General features: G+C 37.4%; 1 protein-coding gene across 2 annotated transcripts in view; it reads right to left on the reverse strand.

Moving 5' to 3' along the window:
- Positions 1-23,617, reverse strand: part of ARHGAP8 (Rho GTPase activating protein 8) — a 58,277-nt gene that overhangs the window by 23,200 nt on the left and 11,460 nt on the right. Inside the window, exons 2-8 of one of the 2 annotated variants that reach the window (XM_040063068.2) lie at positions 22,143-22,254; positions 18,980-19,117; positions 13,144-13,231; positions 10,549-10,680; positions 8,165-8,251; positions 4,237-4,335; positions 2,988-3,098 (exon numbers count right to left, since the gene is read on the reverse strand). In XM_040063068.2, the coding sequence (XP_039919002.1) occupies positions 2,988-3,098; positions 4,237-4,335; positions 8,165-8,251; positions 10,549-10,680; positions 13,144-13,231; positions 18,980-19,117; positions 22,143-22,179 (692 nt within the window). In that variant the 5' untranslated portion in view covers positions 22,180-22,254. The remainder of the gene's footprint in view (positions 1-2,987; positions 3,099-4,236; positions 4,336-8,164; positions 8,252-10,548; positions 10,681-13,143; positions 13,232-18,979; positions 19,118-22,142; positions 22,255-23,617) is intronic. The other variant, XM_040063069.2, reaches the window with a different exon arrangement.

Raw genomic sequence — 23,617 nt, forward strand, 5'->3', positions numbered from 1 at the left:
CTGCCTGCACATGAGCAGCGACATCTCACCAGCACGCATCGAGCCTGAGCACGGATTCCCGTTCCACTGTAACCAAAAAATTAAGTGTGGACACAGCTTCCTCAGGAGGATTGTTTTGTCTGATATTCCCACTGAAGATGAACATAAATTTCGGTGGTTTTATTTTTTATTTTTAAGGAGATCCCACTGTTTTTAACCTGAGACCAAAGCTTCAAAGGCGCAATTTGGCAACCAGGCAAGCTACTAAGAAATGCTATAGAAAGACTGTCATTCAACAAACTGGGCAAGTCTGTAGGCATAAGGAATTTTAAAAGAATTTTAAAAAAGGGTAACAACCTGTTTTGGTCCCACACACTTTATTTTGAAGATGCCCTATAAGGCAATTTTTGATGCTTTAAATGCCTTTACTAAGCTCATTTATTATTGTTGGAATTAGTGTAGTTTCAGTAGAAGCTTCAGGACAGCTTGTTACAACATTGAAGTTCAAGCTGCAAAGACCTGATTCTTGATTCCTCACAGAAGCTGACAACGAGGAAGGTTTTCCACTTCACATCTGTGACTAATACAAAGTACAAGTTTAAATCCCAGACAAGCAAATGTAAGTGAGGCTGGATAGACATGGAAGATGAAATCAATTTAGTGTGTGCTTGTTTTTATCTCTCAACAAAGAGTTTAGGGTGACTCTGAGGGTTTAAAGACAGCAGATGTAGCCATTTTAAATTTAGATTTTGCATCCTGAGTGGATGGGGATAGTTTTGAATTAACTGATAATAAGCCTTTCTGTTCGCTTAGAAATTAAACCAAATTCTGTATAGATTACACTTCCAAGAATTATACTCCCAGTTCTCACAGACCCTCCATGATTTTTAAATGCCCAGTTGCCTTGCATCATTTTGAAAATCCAGCTCTACAAGGTTAAAAATATCATTGTGAGTTAAAATATTCCTCCAAGGCAAGGTGCTGCTCTTGGAAACTCATTGATTTATCACTCTCTAAATGGAAACTTCCTTCAGCTTCACTGTCCTAACAAAACAGGATTTTTCCCTCCCATGTGTTGGACAAAAGTGAGATATTTTGAACCAATGGTTAGGCACTTTCTGCTCTTCTAGCTTTTAATTATAGGTCATGAAAGCAAATGCATTAACCAATACAAACTGATAAAAAGGTTACAAGAGGGAGTTTTACCAAAGAGAGCACTGCCTGCTGCTTCTAGGGAGGCATGTTCTAAAGGAGGTGGCTTTACCAGACATCACTGGGATCCCAGTATCAAACACCTCAGCAAAATTAGGCCACCTAGGAGGGCTTTGGATGAAGCCCACTCACACACCTCTTACTGACTGAATAAAAGTCATCATCCCAGAAGCACTGGATATGATGATACCTCAGGCCTATGTGCCTTTTAATTGCTATTCTTAAGATAAAGAAAGACTCCACAGAGAAACTATCCTTTAATGACAGCAGCTTTATCTGGGCAGCTTCCCTGATAATGCAATTTTTACTGACTGTAACTAAATACACAGCCCACATCTTCCCATAAGCTAAATAAAAATAAAATCAGTCCTCCTGCAGATCTCTTCATGGAAAGAGAAGAGCCTCTCAACCAGAAGAAGCTTTCAAACCTTGCCCCTTTGCCATTCAGATGGGAGATCAGTGCTGTTTTGTCATCACAGTCTTAGAAAACATAAAAGGAGAGGGAATAAGCAGAAGCAATTCATTCCTCAAGATGAAAGTTGATACCTTTGGTTTTGCTTCAGGTATTAAAAGCTTCCAACACACATTATTTCCTCTCCTGCACTTTTACCTTTCTTTACTAATGTAGTCTAAATTAATGAATTTATTTCTGATTTAGAAGTTACAGGGGCTTTGTTTATTTGCAATTTTAAGTGGTGATGCCACGCCATCTCCTCCGCAAGAGTGAATAAAACACTGCATAAAACATTGCCCTTCTTAATGGCCCAGTAGAGCCCACCTGAAGGATATCCTCTGGATTAGGGAAGTGAGTTAGCCATGCTTCAAGTATTAGGCTGAACTCCTTAGAGTTCATAAACATAAAAGTTAATCTCATAGTAGCTCTTACACAGTCGATATTGATTGTACTAATTTCACGTCTTCTAGAAAGGACTAACGCCTAACACTGAACTAGAGAAAAAGATCTGTTCTGTATCTCATTTTCAGTTGAATCATTAGAACCAAAAAAGTAGACTGGGGGTAGAAAGAGGTTTGAAAAAAATGCATGTACCAGATAGCCTAAATTGCCTTTGCTGAATGTGAATAATATTCTTTAGCTGTTTCTGAGAAGAACAGAAAAATGACAGAAATTACTGTGGGTAGGAAACTAGGCTTCGTAATCTTTTTCTGTTGTTGTTATTGTTGTTGTCTTTTATTAAATTGAACCTTGCAAGTCCTATTGCCATCCCATTCCTCATGTAAAGTAAGCAGCTATTTGTACTGCACATAGTGCTGCAATCTTTGCAAACAGCTACCAGGGCATTTCTGGAAGGGAATGATTTTATTCATTTCATAAAACGTCAGGACAATGTGTGAGCAACAAAACAACAATGTATAAAGGCTCAAGCATCCATTGTAGCTTAATGCAGCCACTGTGGAGCCTGAAGCTCTCTTTTGGCTTGGCTATCCATAATCTAAATCTCTCCCAAACACTTTCAGACCGTCAGCATCCACCAGCAACATACTGGCTTGGAGTTCAGGAATATTTTTTGTCCACCATGAAAAGTTGTGCAACCATGATAGCATTGACTGCCCTAAAGATATTGTAACATGAAAATCAGGCAGGTCAGGGACTGTGAGACCTGTCCTGAATTCATAAAACCTATTGTCTGCCCTCATAGTTTAGTGGCTTTTAAAGAGAAGGAGAAATTAAACATATAACAAAAAAAATATTTGCAGGCAGTCTGTCTGGTGAATATGCACATTACAGAAAGATGAAGGGTACAGAATTCACATATTTTAAGAATCTTATGGCTTACTATTGCAGGCTGACTCCAAATTGCTGCGTAGGCAGAGGTGGCCGTGGTGGAGGCACCTTAACCACAGGTGGAGGTTTTCCCTGCTGTTTCCTCCAAAGATTTTCATCATGCCTGAAAAAAAAAAAAAAAAAAGAAAAAAAAAAAAAAGAGGCAAGATTTCAGTGGCATTCTGTGCAATGCAGATGACAGACTGAATATGTGAGCAGCTACAAGTATTGCTCATGATGCTGATCTCCTGACAACAGTGTATGTGCTGCAGCTCTTGCAGAACCTTGTCTTACAGAATTTCAGCATAAGGAATTTTTTAAGTAGTATTTGTGATGGAATACTTGAACAAGACAGAGAAGAGCCTTTTTACTTCAGCCAGTGGAGCATAGTAATAAACATGTCCAAAAAATAGATTCACACTACAATTTAACAGCAAATTCAAACATTTTTGGTTCTCAAATTACAACTCTCTTTTCTTCGGCAGCCATGCAATCCAATTTATAACCTCAGAGCTCTAAGGTATTTTCTGTTATCCCATATTTACGCAAGAGGTGTGTAAAAAGCCACCAGGCATCAGTAACAGTCATAATCAAAGCTTCCAGTTCCTTTCATTCAGCAGTGACATGAAATCACTTTCTGTCAGTACATCAAAGCATTTCCATGTAAAGCACCACGTTAGAAAGACTTATTGACACTAATACTGGTGCCTGACTACCCCAGCCCTGTGCAGTTCTTTTCCTTTTCATCTCCCATCCACCCTCAAATACTTCTCCCTAACACACCCAAATGCACACCACAGGAACATAATGGATCCACTAACAATAGACACATCCATAAAGTTTAAAATCAACCAGCACTTTGCTGGCTGGGAATGCTCCTCATAAAAGGAAGTCAATCTGTTGCAATATGTTAGGAAAGAGGTCAGAATTACAGTTTTGCCCAAGAAAATGGTATGATATTCACAAGCAGCAATGACATATAGATTGGTTTTGTTAACACTCACACAGAAGTAGCAGTCACATTAGAAAAATGCTGTGTGACAGAGATGGAGTTTTTCCAAATCTGTAGAAAACTAAACACCTGATGTACTTCAGTACATCTGTGGTGGCAATGCAGCTTTCAGAATTAATCCAACCCAGCACAAACAGGTAAATTACACTTTTGATCACTGAGGAAATAGATTCTTCTTGGAATACAGTGATCAGGATGCAACTCCACCTGAGAAAAACGTGAGGCAATGTATATTAAATCTGCCACATACCGGATGACTTCTTGAGGGATATTTAACTGGTCATATTTGAGATGTTGCCCCAGGTCAGCTAAATAGTTCAAGTAGGTGATCTTTTTCCCAAACTTGTGACTAAAAAAAAAAAAAAAATTAAAAAAAAATTAGAAAATCATGAAGTAGTATAAAAATTAGCATGGGAGGAACACTTATAAAGGGTTTCATTTCTAATTCTACAAAAATGGAAGTGCTGATGCAACTCAAAATTAGATTGTAATTGAAGCAGCAGGAGACATAAGACATATTTCATTTCATATGATCAAACACATACAGTGCATGCCTGAGAGTCTGATTTGAATAAAAATAACTGACTTTCATCTGAATGTTTTGTGATATGCACAGATATGAAAAACATCTCTTTAAAAGGCACTGGAAACTAGGCTTCACACAGCATTAAAAAGCTCACTAAAAGAACTGTTAACCTTCGAGAGAATGCTACCTAGCCAACAGAACACGTTTGTATTATCTAGGTATTCCACTCTGCAAAAAGACAAAATAATGGGGCTGTAGAAATAAACCACAGAGTAGATAAGCAACTACAAGGTAAAAGGTAAGGTAAAATTTTCAAAGGTAAGATAAAATTTTCAAAGGTAAGATAAAATTTTCAAAGTTAAGGTAAAATTTTCAAAGCATTGATAATGCATATCCTTGAAGGGCTGGGCCATCAGCTTTACCCTTCTTGAAAAGGGCTGGACAGCTCCTAGGAAACACCAGGAATGCTATTCTTTTTTCTACAAGTTGTACAAAACAGACTTCCGAATTTGAAGCTCCAAGCATCATCAGTTAGGTCTTGAGTTTCAGCCAGAATACACAACTATACGAGCCGAGGGGTCCAAACAAGGGTCAGGGACGTGTTTATACACATGATCTGAAAGAATGTCTTATTTTTACACAGCAAAAAATGTTTGGACTGCAATGAAGTGTCCAGAAAAAAAGTTTACTTTGCGGCAACTCAGTTTCATATAAAAACTGGGGGGAAACTCTGGCGCTGATGAGTTTATCCCTGGATTGCCCGATCCTCATGCACATGGTCCCTCTAGCGGTACGTGGAACAAAGAGTCGCTTCTCTGAGTTCTGCCAACAGGAATTTAGGGACACACGAGGAATATCGTTCTGAACATGCACAGTTTCAGAGGTCCCCAGATGGTCTTCTACCCAAAAGAGTCAGAACTTCCAACATCCTCTCTAAGCCACGGCTGAGCGCACAACTCTGTAACTAATCACCTCTGGTAATAGAGGACATGCCACAGAATCCACAATATGTAAAAAAGTCATGGGCAATTAGGAATAAGGGCTGCTCCTTAAAAATGCTACATCACCACTGCCACCTAAATGTATATTATTCTCGTAACAGGTTCTGTTAGTTCATAGAAATGTGGTCTTCCTACAGTTATCTTGCATTTTGGAGAAAATACTCTTGGCTTAACACGTTACCCTCTTGCTCGTTTCTTTCAGGACTGGAAAGAAGGTCAATCAACTCAGGAACTTGGAAAATTTCAAGTATTTGCTTTTTCTTAAATACCACCAAGTGAAAGTATGCTAAAATACTTCCTTCAAATAACTCTGTCATTTGTCCAGTTCTTAGCAAATGCATTGTCATGTAAAAATATTGAGGCCATGTGCTAACAGGTCCCAAATGCACTAACAGACCGCTGAAAAATAAATGCATGCCTCTTAATAATGAAATCTATTTTACATCTGCTGTTTTTATTGGCAACACTATCTACAGATGAGTTTGGGCTATAATTCAGCAAATCTAGGAAACAGAAAGCCTAGAGGATTTTTCTGCCTTATTTTTGTGAACTGGATTAATATTGACACTTCACAGCATGATTTGCCAAGACAAGATTAGCCTAAACTGGAAAGAAAAGGTACTATGAAAATACTTTACTACTGGTAGTAAAATTTAATTTACTCCTCTAGTAAATTAACAATAGGAATAAGTTTTAGTCTTCGATGAAAGTATAATTTAGCCAAATTGTACAAGGGCTGTTTCACACTTAGTAACCCAAACTTTTTTGACAAACCCAAACTACAGCCAACCTGAAAAGCAAAGGCATGGTTGGCTATTAAACCACTTTAAGTCCTAAAGAGGGTTTTTCCCTATCTTCAGCTGATCCCTGCTTTCTGGCTTGTGGATCTTTTTAGAGTTTACTCATACTTTCAATTACCTTGTCAGTCCCAGGGTACAAACAGCTTTGTTGCTGTTGGTCACAGATTTACAATACAGAGAGCAGAGTGTTACTAAGTGCTGCCCTCAAAAAAGTAACCAGGTACACAGTGGTAAAAGTCCAGTACAAACAGAAACAACAAATTGTGATGAAAACAGGGCGATCAGGAGCTCAAGATGAGGATGCATCTAAGATGATAGGCACTGGTTTGAATTATTTATGCTAGATATGAATGCTTAAGTGTATCAGGACCACTCATTTTTCAACAGCCAGTGTGTCATACAAAAAAGCAAACAACTTAGACACAGTAAGATGCAGGGAAAATGAGTATTTGCAACGGGCACCTGTAAACTCATGTGTTTTTTAAGAATTAGCGGGCAATTATTGCTCTGAGTCAGATAGCACCACTTTTGTCCACTTGTGGCTCTACTGAGGCACATGCACAGGCTGAAAACCACTGGTGTCCCAAAAGCAGTTGGACTTGGAGCTGTTCCCAAGGAGCTCTCAGCTAACTCTGAGAAAGAAGATGGTTTCACCAAAGTATAGTAATGTCCATCAAGAATTTTCGGGGTTAATAGTTGGGGTTTGTTAATTTTTTTGTTCGATTTTTTATTCCTAGAAAGTTTCCATACCCATCATAAAGCAAATCAGGAATAAACAAATCGGTAGCAAAAATAAATCTATCTCCATTCCTGAGACACCATAAGGTACTGGACATCCTGCTTCTGGCACACTTTTCCCACCACTAATCTATGTCCTGGATCAGTGACATTTATTTTACTGCCAGCTAAAATAAAGACCTAGAAGACCTTAGTCTTCTTGTTTCAAGAACAGCATTTACTGAAATGATTTTTAGCTACAATTACTTTTAAAAGAATTTTTCACATGCACCTTAGTTGTCCTGATCTGTCTACAAGTTAAATTTCCCTTTTCTACTTAATTAGCTTTCTAGCACTCAGCAACTGAATTGATTACAAGTTACTCTAGTGGAAATTTTTTGTCAGGTTCACTCTGGCTTCTCAAGATCAGCTGTTTCCACCCTGCAGCCCCGAGAATATTCATAATATGATTTGAAAAAATATCAGAATTTCTTTAAAAGTGACAAAAGTTGAGAAGCAGAAGCTGAGCAAGCACCACCATTCTTGCACTTAGCAGCATCTGCCTGTTGCTGGTGGTTCCTTGGAGGTAGCACCAATTTTTACCATGCAAAGGAAAAGAACACCCAGTAAAATACATCACCTTTACCATTATATCCTCCTTTTCAGATTCCTATGGGCACTTCAGGGATTATCCATGAACTTTGAGAACATAACTAGTGTCAGTCCTATTCATCCCAACACTTCTGATCAGCCCAAAGCTTAATCATTCATCATCCACTTTACTGCACCACCCAGTAACTCCAGTCATGCACACAGCTCCATTTCCCTAAGTGCTGTCAAACACAACAAAAAAGTCATTCACAGCCCACAGAATAACCATGCTTTAAAAGTGATATTTACTACAACATACCAGTAAAACTAATAGGAACTGAGGCTCCCTTTACTTAGAAAAAAGAACTCCACCTTATTCATTTCCAAGCTTAAGCTCACCTTATTTGTTAGTTCAAGAGTTTAAATGGGTATTGTGCTGTTACCTGACATATTTTACTTCAAACCTTTTTAAAAGCAACTTATCAGAGAGCAAACCATCCTCGAGCTAAATGGGAATAGTGTGTTCAATGAACAGCCAAGTACCTTATAAGAGGTTTAAAGATATTCCACAGAATTTTTATGAAGTTGGTTGGATGGACAACATAGAGTGCTTTGAGGTTTTTCTTATACCTAGGAAAAGAAAGTGAAATTGTTAGAAAAATGTTAAATGCTGGAGATGGTAGAACTGAATAGCTACAATTGAATGGAAAGTTATTATTACAGGCATATTACACAGTATTCTTTTCAAGTGCACTAAAAAGATCTAATTCAGAAGCAACTGAATGTAAAATGAAAAAAAAAAACCAAACCCAACCAACCAAACAAAAGTCAATTTTAAAAAGTGGTCAGTTTTGACAATAGGCCAAATTAACTATTATGTTCCTAACCAGTGTCTGCTGTCTCACAGATTAAATATCAGGGAGACAGAAGAGAAATCAGGCAATTTGAAAGAAATACTGATAGGAGAGTGAAGGATCTATGAAGAAATCTTTCATTAAAACATTACTTTTTTCATATCCTTTTCTTTCCTGCTTGCAGGAACTTTCATGTTCGAAAAAAAATTAAAATTTTCAGACATAGAATTCATACCTATTTCTTTAATTTCACCACTAGTTTTGCCCTGCCTTGCTAGTAAAATACCAAAGGTGAAGCCAGCTGCTGGTTGTTTGATATTGCACTGTCCCTTTTGTATAAAACAAAACCTTCGTTATTGCTTTGCTAGATTCTACAGTGCCATTTCATGATATCTAAACAATAGATTCTAGTTGGCTGAAACTGAAATGGAAACCAGGTGGCACAAAAAGACTCTTCTCATATTCAATAGTATTGCAAAATGAAATTGAGACATGCATACTGGAATATCCTGCTTTTATAGATAGGTTTTTTCTTATTACTTTGCCAAGTTTGCTTCCCAGTAGGGACAGTGATCAGGGGAAAATATGATCATGAACCCCTAAGAGAATTCTTCTTGTAACAGGTTATGCTAAGAGAGGGAAAAGGGAACCAGGAAGCTCAGGAATTACATTAATTTTTCCTTTTGGGTTTTATTTGGTCCCATACACTGGTGAATGAAACAGGCACTGTGTGTGTTCACAAACCACTGCACAAGCAAACAACCAACTATCCCTGTGCAACTGCCACTACTGTGCCTAAGATCCCAAAATCCACAATAAAAACTAACCAGAAAACACCTGAGTTGCTTTACTAACATTTATGTTTTAACTTTGTTTGGCGCCTGGAAGCACCTTGAAGTTTCTGTTCTTCAGTTTCCTAGATTACAATGTCCAAAAGACTTGACTGAACCTCTGCTGTGTTGTACCTTCAAAGCAAGATCTGTTCTTTGGAAACTACTCCTATCCAACATTTGCTTTAATGGTGCTGGCTAATTACTCTCATCCTTTGTACTCTCATCTCTCCTCCCTTTCCTTTGACCCCAGAAGTCTGAAAAGGGCTATTTTTGTATACATATATATATATTTTTTCCCCCTCTGGCTAGTACAGTACCCCATACATGTTGGGCTGGGAATTTTGCTTTGAGTTGTCAATGACAGTTTGCCAAGAAGTTCCAAATGTTAATAAAATTACAAGTTCTGCCTGGTGACCTGAGCCTCTCTGTTCCATTTGTTCTATGTTTTCTGGGTCAGTGTGGGGAAATAGAGACGGATTTTTGGAATAAATGAGTCTCATCATGCACTTGTAGGCAGCAAAAAAGCCAGCAAAAAAGACACTGATCTTGTACTTCTTCTCCCCACAACACAACTCAAATTTAGCTTAAGAATTTCCTGAAAGGAGAACAGAGCAATGCTTTGTTCTGGAATTGTCAATGCATGACAGGACCCAGTGCTGTAATCCAAGCCTCTTGTCAAAGACAAAATATTAACAGACTTTGCCTTTCCTCTCCTTTACCCAGTCCTAGAAAGAACAGATATATCGTACTACCCATATTCACTCATGTTGCCTTCCTGAGGCCAATTTACAAACCATTTACAACGTGCATACAAAGCAAAGATTGACTTCCATAGGGACTGGCTGCTCCACTGGTAACTTCACACTTTCAGGGAAGAAACATCACAATTCTGGTCTCCACTATTAAAATGCAATTTATCCTAGAGCTTTGCCCTCTACTACACCCTAACCAACTACTCCATGAAGTCCTGAACTGTAGCCGTCAGTACTCCAAAGCTCAGGTACATCCAACCACAGATCTTGGTTTTGTTCCCATGGCTTTTCATACCTTTGGATAACCACTGCAGACACTTGCAAAAGAAACAACAGCATTGACATCATTATAAGAATTTGCAATGGCAAAGTGAACTCAGTTAATTGTGGGTGGATCAGGACGGATCCACCTAACTTCCTCCATGGGAGTTAGTTATAGACATTACACAACCTTTTACAGAAGTAAATCAAGTCATTTAGAGACTTACTTCCTGTCAAATTCCTTGTAGGCTGTTTGTAACCATTTCAGAGATGGTTTATTCAGACTCTTCAGGCCGTAGTGAAAGTAGACAACCGTATAATCGTTCTCTACGTACTGGTCCAGAGTATACTTTAAGTACCTGAGGAGAAAGATAACATTTTGGTTTTAAGACAGTTTGCTGGATGAGATTTTTGAAGCAGTGACCGGGAAAGAAAATGTGCTATTTTTGCACAGACTGCTAGCGACTGCAAATTCGTGTTTGTTTCAAAATATTTATCTAAGAAGTTCATCTTTGCTCTAGTGGCAAATAATTCCACATCATTGCAATGCCTGAAATTTCAAAGCAAATATTTAGTTATAAAAATGACAGTGCTCATGAATCACTTAAAAATTAAGACAATATGGGACTGTGCTTGCCAAGAAATGTTTTAAGAGATGCATTTTAACTAAAAGCAACTTTTATTTTGCTTTTCTCAGCCTTTGTAAAGTCATCCCTTTTAGACAAGTGAACAATGTCATTTTGCATTTTCAAAACAATAAAGAGTATGTTTTGGGCTTTCCTCTCAATTTAAAAGTTTCTAAATCCTTGAAAAATCCATTACCCCTAATTAAACTGCTCTCCTTGAATATATGTCTTTCCCTTGTTTGCATTGTGAGAACTGAGATTGTACATAACTTCCCTTAATTTAATTTAAATCCCTTAAAATTAATTTAAAGAGCTACACTATGTATCCCATCTTGAAATAATACCACATGTTTTATGAGCAGATTGCTGTATGCTCATTCTTTTACGGTATAGTTTAAGATTATTTTCATTCCCTCTCTTCTACAATTGGGAACAATTGTAAAAGGATGGCCTATTACACAGCTCAATGACTCAAATAAAGCAATGATGGAGCAGTGCAATCCAGCCTCATTTCTTGCTGTGTCAGATTTCAAATCTCTCACGTTATTCTCAATGCCGTCTTCTTATTCCACAACAGCCCCAACTATTGCTCTTAATTGCATGTGAGTGATTTTCATTCAATGAAGCAGATAGTTCCATGTGCCATTTACTGGGCTGTGGCTATCTGCAAGTATAAAGAACACTTGGACTATCTCCCTTTGCGTAGAAAAGCTCTTCACTTCCTACCCCGTACTCCCACAGTCTCATTTATATTGTTCCCTCAGCATACTGTAAATCTTAGACTGCAAGTATCTTTTGAAAAGGATTGCCACTGCAATTAATATAATGCTGTTTTGATCCCTGATTTAGGTATCAGCGGTATTTTAATGGAAAAAGCAGTAGTGACAGTCAATTGAGCCTTTTTTTTTAAGAGTCTGAAATGAAAATATACCTAAAGATATATTGTTATAAACAGAGTGCCTTGTGTTTTATTTTACAGCATGTAAAATCCTTGCTACATTGCATCCAGAAAACATGTATTTTTAAAAATAACAGTGTTTTAGGGGTATATAATAACCAGTATTTTTCTACAGTCAATTACCTGTTCCAAGACTGTAACAAAATTGCAGGGACATTACAAAAGCTTTACCAAATCAATTCTTTAAGTGACTTCATCACAAAATACCTATCAATCAGGGCCTACTCTTTTCGTACAGGTTTTTCTCAGAATTCAACATCTGAATCTAATTACCTAAAACCAGATAATTTGATAGCTATATTGCTACCTTTGCATTCAACACTTGCCTTCACTTCTCAATTAGGACAGATTTTCCTAGTGAACTTGATGTGGGCTGAGATACAGGAAAATGTGCTATGAAGAGCATAAAAAATGAAGCAACATGCTTTCAAAATCATTTCTTAAGTAACCTCTCTTTTAATCCCTCTCCAATTCTGAGAAGTTTTGAACAACAGCATTTTTGTCCTTTCCAATGGTGGTTGAAAGGTACTCAAGCATTTTGGCAATGGAGGCTGTACAGGAACTACAGCTACATTTAAAATGCTTAATAAGGTCAGGACTCTCAGGACAAAACAGATCTCCTTGCTGTGGCAAACTACAAGGAAGAAACATGTCTTGGTACGGTGCTGCAGCAATTTTTAAAGGAAGAATGTTGTTAATTTACATATTTGCAACCCCTTTTAACACAAAACCCCCAAATTATGTACATATAAAAATGTTAAGCATAATGTACTGAACACAATGTAATGCAGGTAATTTTATAAAACAGAAAATCCACTAAGATGCAAATAACTAAACAACACTCCTCCTGAGTGATTTAGGTAAGGTATAGCAAATTAAAGCAAGCACTGCTATTCATGGGAACATGTGTACGCAGGACTAAATTACTAGAATTTCTCCTTCAGTGGTCCACATCGTGACTTTTTTTTTTAAATATAATAAGAATTTGTCAATAAAATCAAGACAGCAAGTACACAGTGAATTGCTTCTTCCAGTAGAGGCTCCAGGTGAGTTAATTGGAAGCTTAATCCACATCTCATTCACTTAATATTAGCACTAGTAGGTCTTACATCCTTTTTCCATTTCACTTCTTGCCGGTTGCTTCTCCTCCCAGAAAGCTCATCCCCCGGGAAGGAAGCTAACAGAAGTTTCTATATAAAGTGTAAAGTAGTCCAAGAAGGAGATTAAAAGCAACTTACTCAAGCAACCTCGTGTGATTGAGCTGGTGGGACGGGGGCATGCGGCAGCAACTGAAGGTGATCACCTTCCTTCCAGAATTGTCATCGCCTGATGAACAAAACAGTTAGTGAAGACAATACTCAGTTACTTCTGGGACTTCAGGTATCTGAAAGAATGGGGTGGATCTTCTGATATTTGGGGCTACCTCTATCTCCTATTACTGCCCAGGACATCCTGTAGAAACTTCTCTGCCCAGTCACATGTTACGGCAGAAAGCTGGGCAAAGCTCAGAAAGTCACATGGAAATAGTGGTGGTGGTGCTCAGCTCTGGACTGGGAGCACTTAGGTCCTCCTGGAACGTTCAGCTGTGGAAGAAAACAGGCCTGCTTTCCCTAGTAGCCTTGGAAATAACATGCTCTCAAACTCCTCATGCTTTATTTTTGGAATTTATTAGAACACAAGCACTTTGGACATCTGCTTTGCCACGCAAGTAAGTTGGATGTTGTTAACGAACTGAAGCTTTCTTAGATACTCCATTTCAGAAGCACTGCTACACTAAGATCGTATTAAAACACAACAAACAAGGCATACAAGAATGATTTGCCTAACCTAAAGATCTGTAGGTGTACATCCCTTAGTCCCTCTGATAAAGCATCTATTGCTGCACTCAAGTTCATTTGCTCTTTCATGACAGCTTCACCCACGCTGTACAGACAAGGCTGGTGTTGGTGCCCTGCCCACCCCACAGCCAAGTTCCACTCTATGGGGAGCCAAACAGAGGTAATGTCATGCTCATACGAAATGTCACTCAGCACTGAAGACAGTTAAGATTCTAACTTATATCTAGATGAATGACACCATCCTTTTGAAGCAACAAAGAAACATTCCAGAAAATGGTTAGGCTGAATTAATCAATTTGATACATTCTTGGTCTAATTTCCATTTTCCAAGTAAAGGACATTTAGTATCTTGCTTCTATTACCACTGAAACATCGAAGTTTGACTGATATCAGCAGTAGTTTCTTGACAAGAAAGTCAAGAACTGGGGTTATTATTTATAATTTTGTTATTCCTCTTTCACCCCCAGTTAAGTAGCTGTAATGAATAAACAAAAAAGACTAAAACGGGGGAAGTTAAATTGCAACAGAATCAATTAATGAATACATAAAATCATATGAGCGTTTTTATGACAACTGGGTAGAACAGCTTCAAACATGTTAAACCATGCTAACTTGTACTAGTGATCGAACTACTTGATCTGCACAAACAAAACTCTTTTCAGCATTGCAAACACATTTTCCATCATTCAGCTCAGGAAGAGGTGGCTGTCCTCACCTGACATAATTCACACTAAGAAAAAAAATCTTGTATTTGCCTTGTCCAGTTCAACAGTCACGATAGGACAGCATCTATTTAAACCCATTTCATTTTAGGTGCCAAAGGAGAAAAAAGAGGGAAGAGATGAGATTAGCAATTACTTTTTATGTATGGATATGGACCAGGAGACATCTTCTGCATTATCTATTCCAAACCTCTGTCATCACAAGGAAATGCACCAGATAAACCTTCCACTGATTTTTCAAGCTTTATCTTAAAAACCAGTTAAGTCGTTTTTTTTTCTGTTCCATGCTCCTCCTGCTCACTGATTTGACAACTAACAACCCATTTTCTCAGTTCCAGTCTGAAAGCCATTTTCAATTTGTACAAATTTGTTCTTGTGACAACATCGCTCAGCTGAAGCAGTGCTTCTCCTTCAGCACTATTTACCATCCCAAAGGACCCCAGGCAATAACCACATTCCCTCCCAGCCCCTGCTCTACCCCTTGTACACAGGTCACACCTTCTATCTCTCCCCTGACACTGGTGTTCTCTATTCTGCTCCAACCTGAGGATGCATTTCCCAAGTGACAAGAATTATATGGTAAATTTCAGGTGAACACCACACAGGGGACATAAAAAGCTTTCCTAATTATATCCACATTATTGTCTTTACTGAGAAAAAACCAATGAAGTAATAACTTAGCTTGACAGCTACAGCTGGATTACCTCTGATAGCCACCCCACTCTTATTTCACAGAAGATCACTTCTTTCTTTTTTTAAAGTTTAAAAACCTAAGAACCTTTTCCTATTTGCTTTAACATCCTCTAAAGATCTATATCAGCTTGAATTTTGGTTCTTATTACTTCAGTCCTATAGTTTTAGGCATAACATATATTTCTCTCTTGGCTGACTCTTTTCTCCTGTTCTTTTTTTTTGGCTGGCTTCTTATTTGTATTATTTTCCTCAAAGCATTTTTTTGCCATACCACAAGGCCTGATGTCCCTTCCAACATTAAAAATAAATTCTGACTCCTGGGTTAAGTAAGGAGCTTGAGCACCACTAAAGAGCACGCAACACCACAATTATATGTACCCAGGTATGTCAGCATATTGCTCTTAAACAGATCATAGTTTATTCCCTGTAGTTATTTAAGTGTCTTGTTTTATATTCTGAGAGTACTTATAAAGGCATTATAATGTGACAGGCATTAATAGGAATGATGTATTAAAATTAAAACATTAACATGTTTTAATTGCTTTCTAAATCATGGCTTATTTGTGGGAGAATTTAAAAAAAAAAAAAAAAAGAAAAAAAAAAAGCTTTGTTACAACGCACTCCAGATATTTTATCTATTAGAAATAATTTTTATGTGCACAGTAAAGCTCCCTCAGGAGGGCAATGACCTTGGAAAATGCCTATTGCATGTGCCAGAACATTTGCTTTCCAGTCCAATGCAGTCTGCATTTATGGATAGAATTTTTTTACACAAAGACATGAAAGTCTGCAAATAAAACGGGGAGTGGCAAACTCAGAGAAGAGTGTAACTGGAAGTATGCTGATTTCAAACCCACACAGAGTGTATTTTGCTGCTGGAAACCCATATTTCCCTGCTACAAATAGGTCAGGAACCAGAGCCCTCAGCTTCCTTCGTGAAATGTGCCCAGGTCTTGGGTATCTCCAGGTGATTTGTTGCTTTCCCCAAAAGGGAGTACCCCAGAAGGGTACTCATGGAACAAAGTCAGAAATACCAGTTCCAGGAACACACTTTGGAAATTCAAAAATTGAACCAAGTAAATCTTTTAAGAAGAAGGAAAAAAACCTCTTCAAACACAGTTCTTTCCTGTGAGGCTGCAATCTACAGACCACAGATCTGCTCCTGAAGGCATTGCAATAAGTAGCAAAGCTGTCTCTGATATTATATATGATGTAAATTATTAGAACTTGTACCTTAGGCTAATTAGATAATTCACTACAATTTATCCTTACATGTTAAAAAACCTAAATTACAGATTTGCCTTTCACAGTCTGATCCACATTCTATTCTAATCAGTTTCTAATGCACAGGTTCAAAATCAAAAAGGACATGAAATCAACTAGACCTTGGGAAAAAAAAAAAAATAGACAGTATCTACAAAGACCTGGATACCTGAAATCTGTACATTTAAAGGGAAAAGCAAGAAAATACTAAGGAAAAAAAAAAAAAAGATTTAAAATAATGATGGGCTTGGATCCCACTGAAATTTCTGTTTAATGCATAAAAGAATGTCACTGGCAGTTTATAAAAGCACAAGCAGCAAAAACAGACTCCTACAAAATAAGCACAGATTCAAAACAAGGTACTGCAAAAACTTGTCTGCAATCATATTACAGAAGCCAACCACAGAAAGTTTGATGAATCTGGTACAGTTATATGTCTCCTCCTTTTTGCCACAAAGAAAAATAATCCTGAGTTTGCTTTCAGGCAAACAGATTGAAACTTCTCCCTCAAAAGAGAAATGAAAAGAACCAGCACAGTAGCCCTGTTTCATTTACATATGCTTAGAATTGTCAGCTGCACGTTAGAATTTGTGACAGAACTAAGTCTAACAAAGTTTATATCTTTTTTAAATGTTCTCTTTTTTTTTTTTTCTAAATTATATTTCACACAGTACAAATACAACTCAAAAGATCTCCTTTGCATATAGTCAAACCTATTGTTATGGAAATCAGGTATAAGTAATTTTAATCTATGAAAAGAAGATGGAATTCTAGCAAGAAGGAATTCTAGCGCGGGTTTGGCCTTTTTAAAAATAACTGGTGGAAACTAGATGACTGTAATAGATGGATAAATTACTGCAAATATTTTCACCCAAATATTTTTTCTTCAGTCATTTCAAGCAATACATCTCATAGTCTTGTAATCAATGAGTAAAAATGGATGAGCTTTCTGACATGCTTTAACAGAGCAATGATTTCAAACACTGAACTCATACTTTGTCTTACTCAAATATATGAAAGCCGTTACAAACTAGGTACAAATCACTTAAAGACAATTTGATTCCAATGGGACTGTCATCTTCCAAGAAGGGAAGGGGTTTCTGAGGAGCTCATCTTTTTCTTATTTGAATGTAAATCCAGTAAACATTGAGACCTGACCCCATACCAGTTAATATTGGGATAGGGAGCTCTTGTTTTGTGGAGGTGAAGCATGTCCTGGGGTATGATCTCACTGTTCCTGTGTTCTGCTCTCATTCCTTCTCCTCTTGCACCCCACCCTGGAGCTCCTTTGGAGGCTGCAGCAGCAGGAGGCTGAAGCACAGCACTGCCTTGTGCTTTGCATTTAAATTGTCCAGCAGACTGGCAAACTCCCATCAAGAGTTTCTGGCTGAAATCACAGGTAAAGTCACTCTTTTCTGGGCTTAAACATGGCCAGGGAATTTATTTTTTTTTTTCCTCTACAAAAGATGGCATTACTAAGGACAGAACCATCAGAGATAACAACATTTGAGGAAAAATTTGCACCAGTGAAATTAAATCAGAAGTACACCAAAGGTTTGGACTTGATTACAGGTAAAATCCTCTTCCCATTCTCAGTCAGAAGTCAAATCACCATAGATTTGCCTGCTCTAGAGAACTGATTTTGTTAAAGTTGATGTCAACATGAGTCATCCTGTTTATGGCTCAATATCAGGAAGATATCTGTGTAGTATAACCTGGGTTGATCATCTTCTTAAAAAATCATAACCTAGGTTTCTGTACCCAAAGTATAAAATACAAAATGTGTACACAAAATAAGAACATCTTAGACACAATTAGGATGACTATTAAATATCACTGTTTGCTTCCTATTGTATTAATTTCTTTAGTTTAGTATTGTGATTATTAATGTTATTTTATCAAGCACATTTATACCAAAAATGAGCCAAAAGGAAAAAAAAATATATATATAGGCAACACACACTTTAAATAGGTGCTTTTTATTTCATAAATATGGCTGCATGTCTTATACATTGCCAGAATATTTTAAAAATAAGTGACTGTAAAGGATTAAAGGATCCAATATTGAAACATGTTATGTGTCCATAACTTGTCTCCAAATCACAACAGAAATCCAGGTGATAAATGCAGTTAAAATTCATGTCAATTTTTTCCTTTCTGCCATTTGTTGGTTTTTATGTATTTGACCCATATCTCTTTGGCTGCACACCATTGGCAGGGCAGATAACAAAAATGATTAAGTGTGGCTGCACAACTTTTCAGAAGACTTGGCAAAGAAAACAGCTCATCACAAATGAGGTACAGAGGTGTTGCAGTCACAGTCTGGCCCTTGGTCATAAGATATTGCTATAGTTATATTTTAAAGCAAGTTTAATTCCAAATATTTGGCTCATCATTCATCTACAGATGAGTGCACCAAGTTCACATATTACTAGCCAGCTGTTTTCAGGGTGAAAGCCAAAAGCATCAACGTGATTCCTATGAATGACCTTGAGTACAGTTAGAAGAAGGTGATAATGTGCGTGGTAAGATAAAACCATAGGAGTTTCCAAACATACCTGCCAACTGGATGATGCCATGTCTTGCAACATCATAGTATGGGTGATTGATATTCAGCTCAGGATCCTCAGGTGGTGGAGGCAGAAATGTTTCTTCCTGTTCTGAGTGTGTATCCTCCATTTCATCTTTCTGCAGCTCTAAAGGAGTAAGCAAGAACGCGGAAGTGAACAGAGAAAAACTTCTGCCTCTTGATACATTATTGGATGGTTGAATTTTCGCTCAGTTTGACAAAACCACAGCTCTTTATTACTATTCACTGCAGTTACAAAGCAGTTTTGTGCTCTTTACCCTTTCTCTTGTGTGGGAAAAGAAACGTTTCAATACTCCGTTTGTACTTTCACACACTCCTTAAGATTAGTATCTCCTGTGCTGCTCACAAAAATCTCTATGACTGGACAGCTGACATGCTGAGACCTTGCTATTCACAGCTGCTGGTGGTGTCTCATAATTTTTTACACTCCCTTAATCTGGATCCATCTACAATTTCCTGCCTTTTATTTCAAGGTTGCCCAAACAGAGAAGCCAGAAGTTTCATGCTGCCATACACTGTCAGCTACTCCACATTAACACCTCATGAGAACACTCTCCAGAGCAGATTCACTGCTTGCATAAAGTTAGCCAATTGCAAACAAGCCTCCATCTCACCTCCCCCAAAATCCACTATCCCTTTGAAACGCTTTAACCTTCCAAACCTGGAATAGGCAAGGCAAGCAGATGTCCATCCAGTATACATTCCAGCTAGAGGCCAAGCAAGGGTGTAAATTTCTGCTCAAAAGCCTAGTAAAATCACAACAAAATGGACAGCCTTCTCCTAGCTTCATGAGATTCTGGATTAGATACTAGAATTAAACTCTACTCAATACTGAATAGAGCAACACAGTGTTAATCAGTCTTGTTCCGGGACTTTTTGGGTTTGCTTTTTTGGTTGGTTGGTTGGGTTTTTTTCTCACCCAAGTTTTTTACAGACTGGTTCTGTAAAAAAAGTTCAAAAGGTTCAGAAAAAGCTCATTCTAAGTACATACCCAAGTGAACAGAATCTGGGATAAGTAATAATAACTAATACACAAGTGTCTTGGTGGCTTAAGAGAAGACACAGATAAAAACTAACATTTCATGGTGCACCACCTGCTAAGTATCATCCAGCTCTTTTTATCCTCCAGGTTTTATTAAGGTAAAATTAACATTTTTATCCGTTTGGACACTTGGAGGAGTCAGCTGGATACGGTGCTGGGCCATTTTGTCGTAACTGTGTCTTTGTTAAGAAAGGTCGGACCACATTATCCTTAACGTCCCCTTCCAATCTGGTATTCCATTATTCTATGCTCTATAACATTATTGGTGTCCCTTTAAAAAGCACAAGAACATTTTGTCTTCTCATCATCTGCACATTTCATGTTCCTTGACCAGCACACAAGGCACACTAGGGCAGAGAAAATAAATAACAAATTCAGCCAAATTTATGTGCCAGCAGCTAGTAAGTGTTGGAGAAAAACTCGTATTAAATATTTTGGAGTGCTTTCTACTCACAATTTCTCAGTATCCTTCTGCCCTGCAAACAGCAATATGAAGGCTTTATTGTCTCATTCTTAACATGATTTGTACCAAAAATGCATTTCATAAGGACAAAAAACCCCACTAGTGGCTGGGCTTCTCCAAAACACAAAGGAGTCAGCAACATGTGTACTACTTTTAAATTTCCTTATGTCTGAATTCATATAAAAGCCTTCTCAGAAAATAAATCAGCAGTCCTACAGGAAAAATAAAAATCTGCCTTTAGAGAGACACCATTAGAGTCCTCTTCATATTCACAAAAATGTTTAAAGTCTTATTATCCACAAAATGTCTATTTTTCTACCTTTTAAAAGCTTATCATATATAAAAAGCTACTCCAACCTTAATTGGGAAAGTATTCTTTCACTTTACTGAATGTTTTTTTCCCAAGAGCTGGGAAGAAAAATAATACAAACATAATGCAGTAGATAAATTCCACATTTTTTTTGTTCATAAAAATATTGAAGTCTTGTTAAAGCTCAGAACAAGTAAAGTACTATTTTGTTTATTAGGGTTTTGGCCTTTTTTTTTTTTCTTCTTCATGTTTGGGCACTGTAACCACCTAAGGTAAGAAAGTTTCAAAGAGAAAAGAGAAAAAATAAATAGTAGCTGCTCATCTGTGGAGATGTGAAGTGGAAGCTGTGTTATTGAAAATGGAGTGTATGTTCAAAAATAAAAAATAAACAGCCAATCTGACTTTGAGATGTTCCAAAGACCCAGAGAAGCAAAGTAAATATGCACACCTATTTGTAATGCACTTATTCACACGGTCTACAGAAATCCCAACATTAACCATACCTGCTGAAAAGCTCAGAGTGCCCTAACTTAGTGAGATAATTCTTTATATATTGTTTTTCTCCTGCAAATGACAGAGGAGTTCCTTGCTCCCCAGGCTGTAGCAGAGGATCCTCTGTTACTGCTCACACCATTAATGCTGTTTAACCCAGCCTAGGAGACACTGCGAGGAGCCTGAGCCAGAGCTGGGCAAGTTTGAGGATGAAAATTGCTTTCCATGGATTTTGTATCAGTCCCTAGAAGCACAAATGACAGCTAGCTGCTTCTGGAAGTCACGAAGTGGTGAAATCAGAGCAAAGGGAAGGGATGGGGAAAGGGAGGCTGAGATCGAGGCAGGCTGCGCAAGATCTGGAAGAGTCTTGCTCTGGGCTTCAGCCTGGCGACTTCAAAAACTCAAGGGAAAATGAAAAGCAATGTGGATCTTTCCAAAGGTGAGCCCCTAACGCCTTGGTTCACATTGCTCCACACAATTAACATCTTTGGAAGTACAATGCAATGCTCTGTACTCATTCCAAACTCGTCTGCTTGGAGTAATGGCTCCCATTTGTGCCACACGCGTGACGATGGTGATGTTCCAATAGCCTGAACTTGCACTAGGAACATCTAGCAGTAATTCACAAAAGCTGCATGTATTAAACAAACCTTCAACCCTAAAGGTTTTAATAGGGTACACGTCAGTACAGAAGCTGTAACTAATACTGGAGTGCTCCAAGAAATATTACAGAATGTGGGCAGAATCTCACTTCCTGAAGATACTTTATTAAATCACTTGTAACTCTACACAGATACAATTGGAAATATTATAAAAATATTTACCTATTTCAGCTAATTTCTCAAAGTCAACCTCAGACATGTTTCCCCTTAGGAACAAGTCTATGCAAACCTTGCAAACAGATCCTTGAAGGACGAAATGATCCTTGGGTCAGCCCTGCAAAAATAAACAAAGGAAGCTACCATCACAATGTGGCAGATTTATGCACTACACAAATAAAAGAAGAAAAAAAAAAAGCATCCCAGAAATCCTTGTTGTAGAGGAAAAACCTAATTGACATTTGGCTACTATTTTCTTACTACAAGAGTTTTACAAAACTATTTTAAAGCCACAATCTAAAAAAATAAAAGCTTTTAGTTAATACAATAGAGTTTGAATAGACTGACCCCTTTTCAATTGGGGCGAGTTGTTCTTCAAAGTACTTAGGTATTACACCTTTAATGAAAAATATCAGAATTTCCAACTAATTCACTCCTGAAAACAACTTAAAACTTTTTTTTTTTTTTTCCTTAATGTAGATGATGATATATACACTCTGTAACCTCACACCAGGTCTCTTCTCTATAGCAATTCTAAGTTGTATTACAGGAAACATTCTATACCTCATATTTCACATGAAAGAGCTTCATGAAAATTTCATGAGACTTTTAACATATAAAAAACTAAAAGAACATAGGGAAAAAAAAAAAAAAAAAAAAAAAAAAAAAAAAAGAGCTTTTTGTGTGTGCAATTGCTGCTTTTTGTCAAGACTCTGTGCTTTGCAAACAGAGTACTAAGGAATGCACTCAAAATTATAATCAGGACCAAAAAACAAGTTTTAGAGGATCTCTTTCCCCAAGCAGTTGCTCTAAAAAGCAAAACAAGTACATCCAAATGCATACTTCCCTTACATTAAAAGCCCAGACTCAGGTGTGGAGGTGAGAGAGAAATTGAGCTTTTAGGCTTCTCCTTTGAATTTAGTTTACCTCCTTGGTTTACATCAGTTTGGTATTATCTGAACATCTTAAATAAAAACAAAATGGGCAAATCCATGGCCTGGGGGTTGAAAAAAGGCACACACAAGCATGCTCTCCTCTGCCAAGACATTAGATTTTGTATTGGTCCTTCAAATCACTCAAACTTGGAAATTATCTTGGACCAAAAGAAGTCCAGACAGTATGCCTGCTTGCTGTAGGTTCTACTACTTGAAAATTTTTCATAAAATTACCAACGATTTTGTAACAATCTTACTTGTTCCTTTTTGAAAATAATTAGCTCCACTTACAGGAAACTCAATTCAAAATCCATACACACAGGAGAAAGTCCCATTAAGTTCAAAAAAGAACATTATTCCATTTTTCATTGAGCAACAATATTCTTAAAAATAAATTCTGGGTCAGATTTGTATTACTATTAAAAATGCATAATGATTGATATTCCAATGAGTAATTAATTTTTATTATTGATAGATACTGATATTGAGGTATTTCTAAGACTAACAGGAACTGGTGTGATAATGTATTTTTTTAGCAACTAATCT

Source organism: Hirundo rustica, chromosome 4, assembly GCF_015227805.2.
Source record: "Hirundo rustica isolate bHirRus1 chromosome 4, bHirRus1.pri.v3, whole genome shotgun sequence".
NCBI lineage: Eukaryota > Metazoa > Chordata > Aves > Passeriformes > Hirundinidae > Hirundo > Hirundo rustica.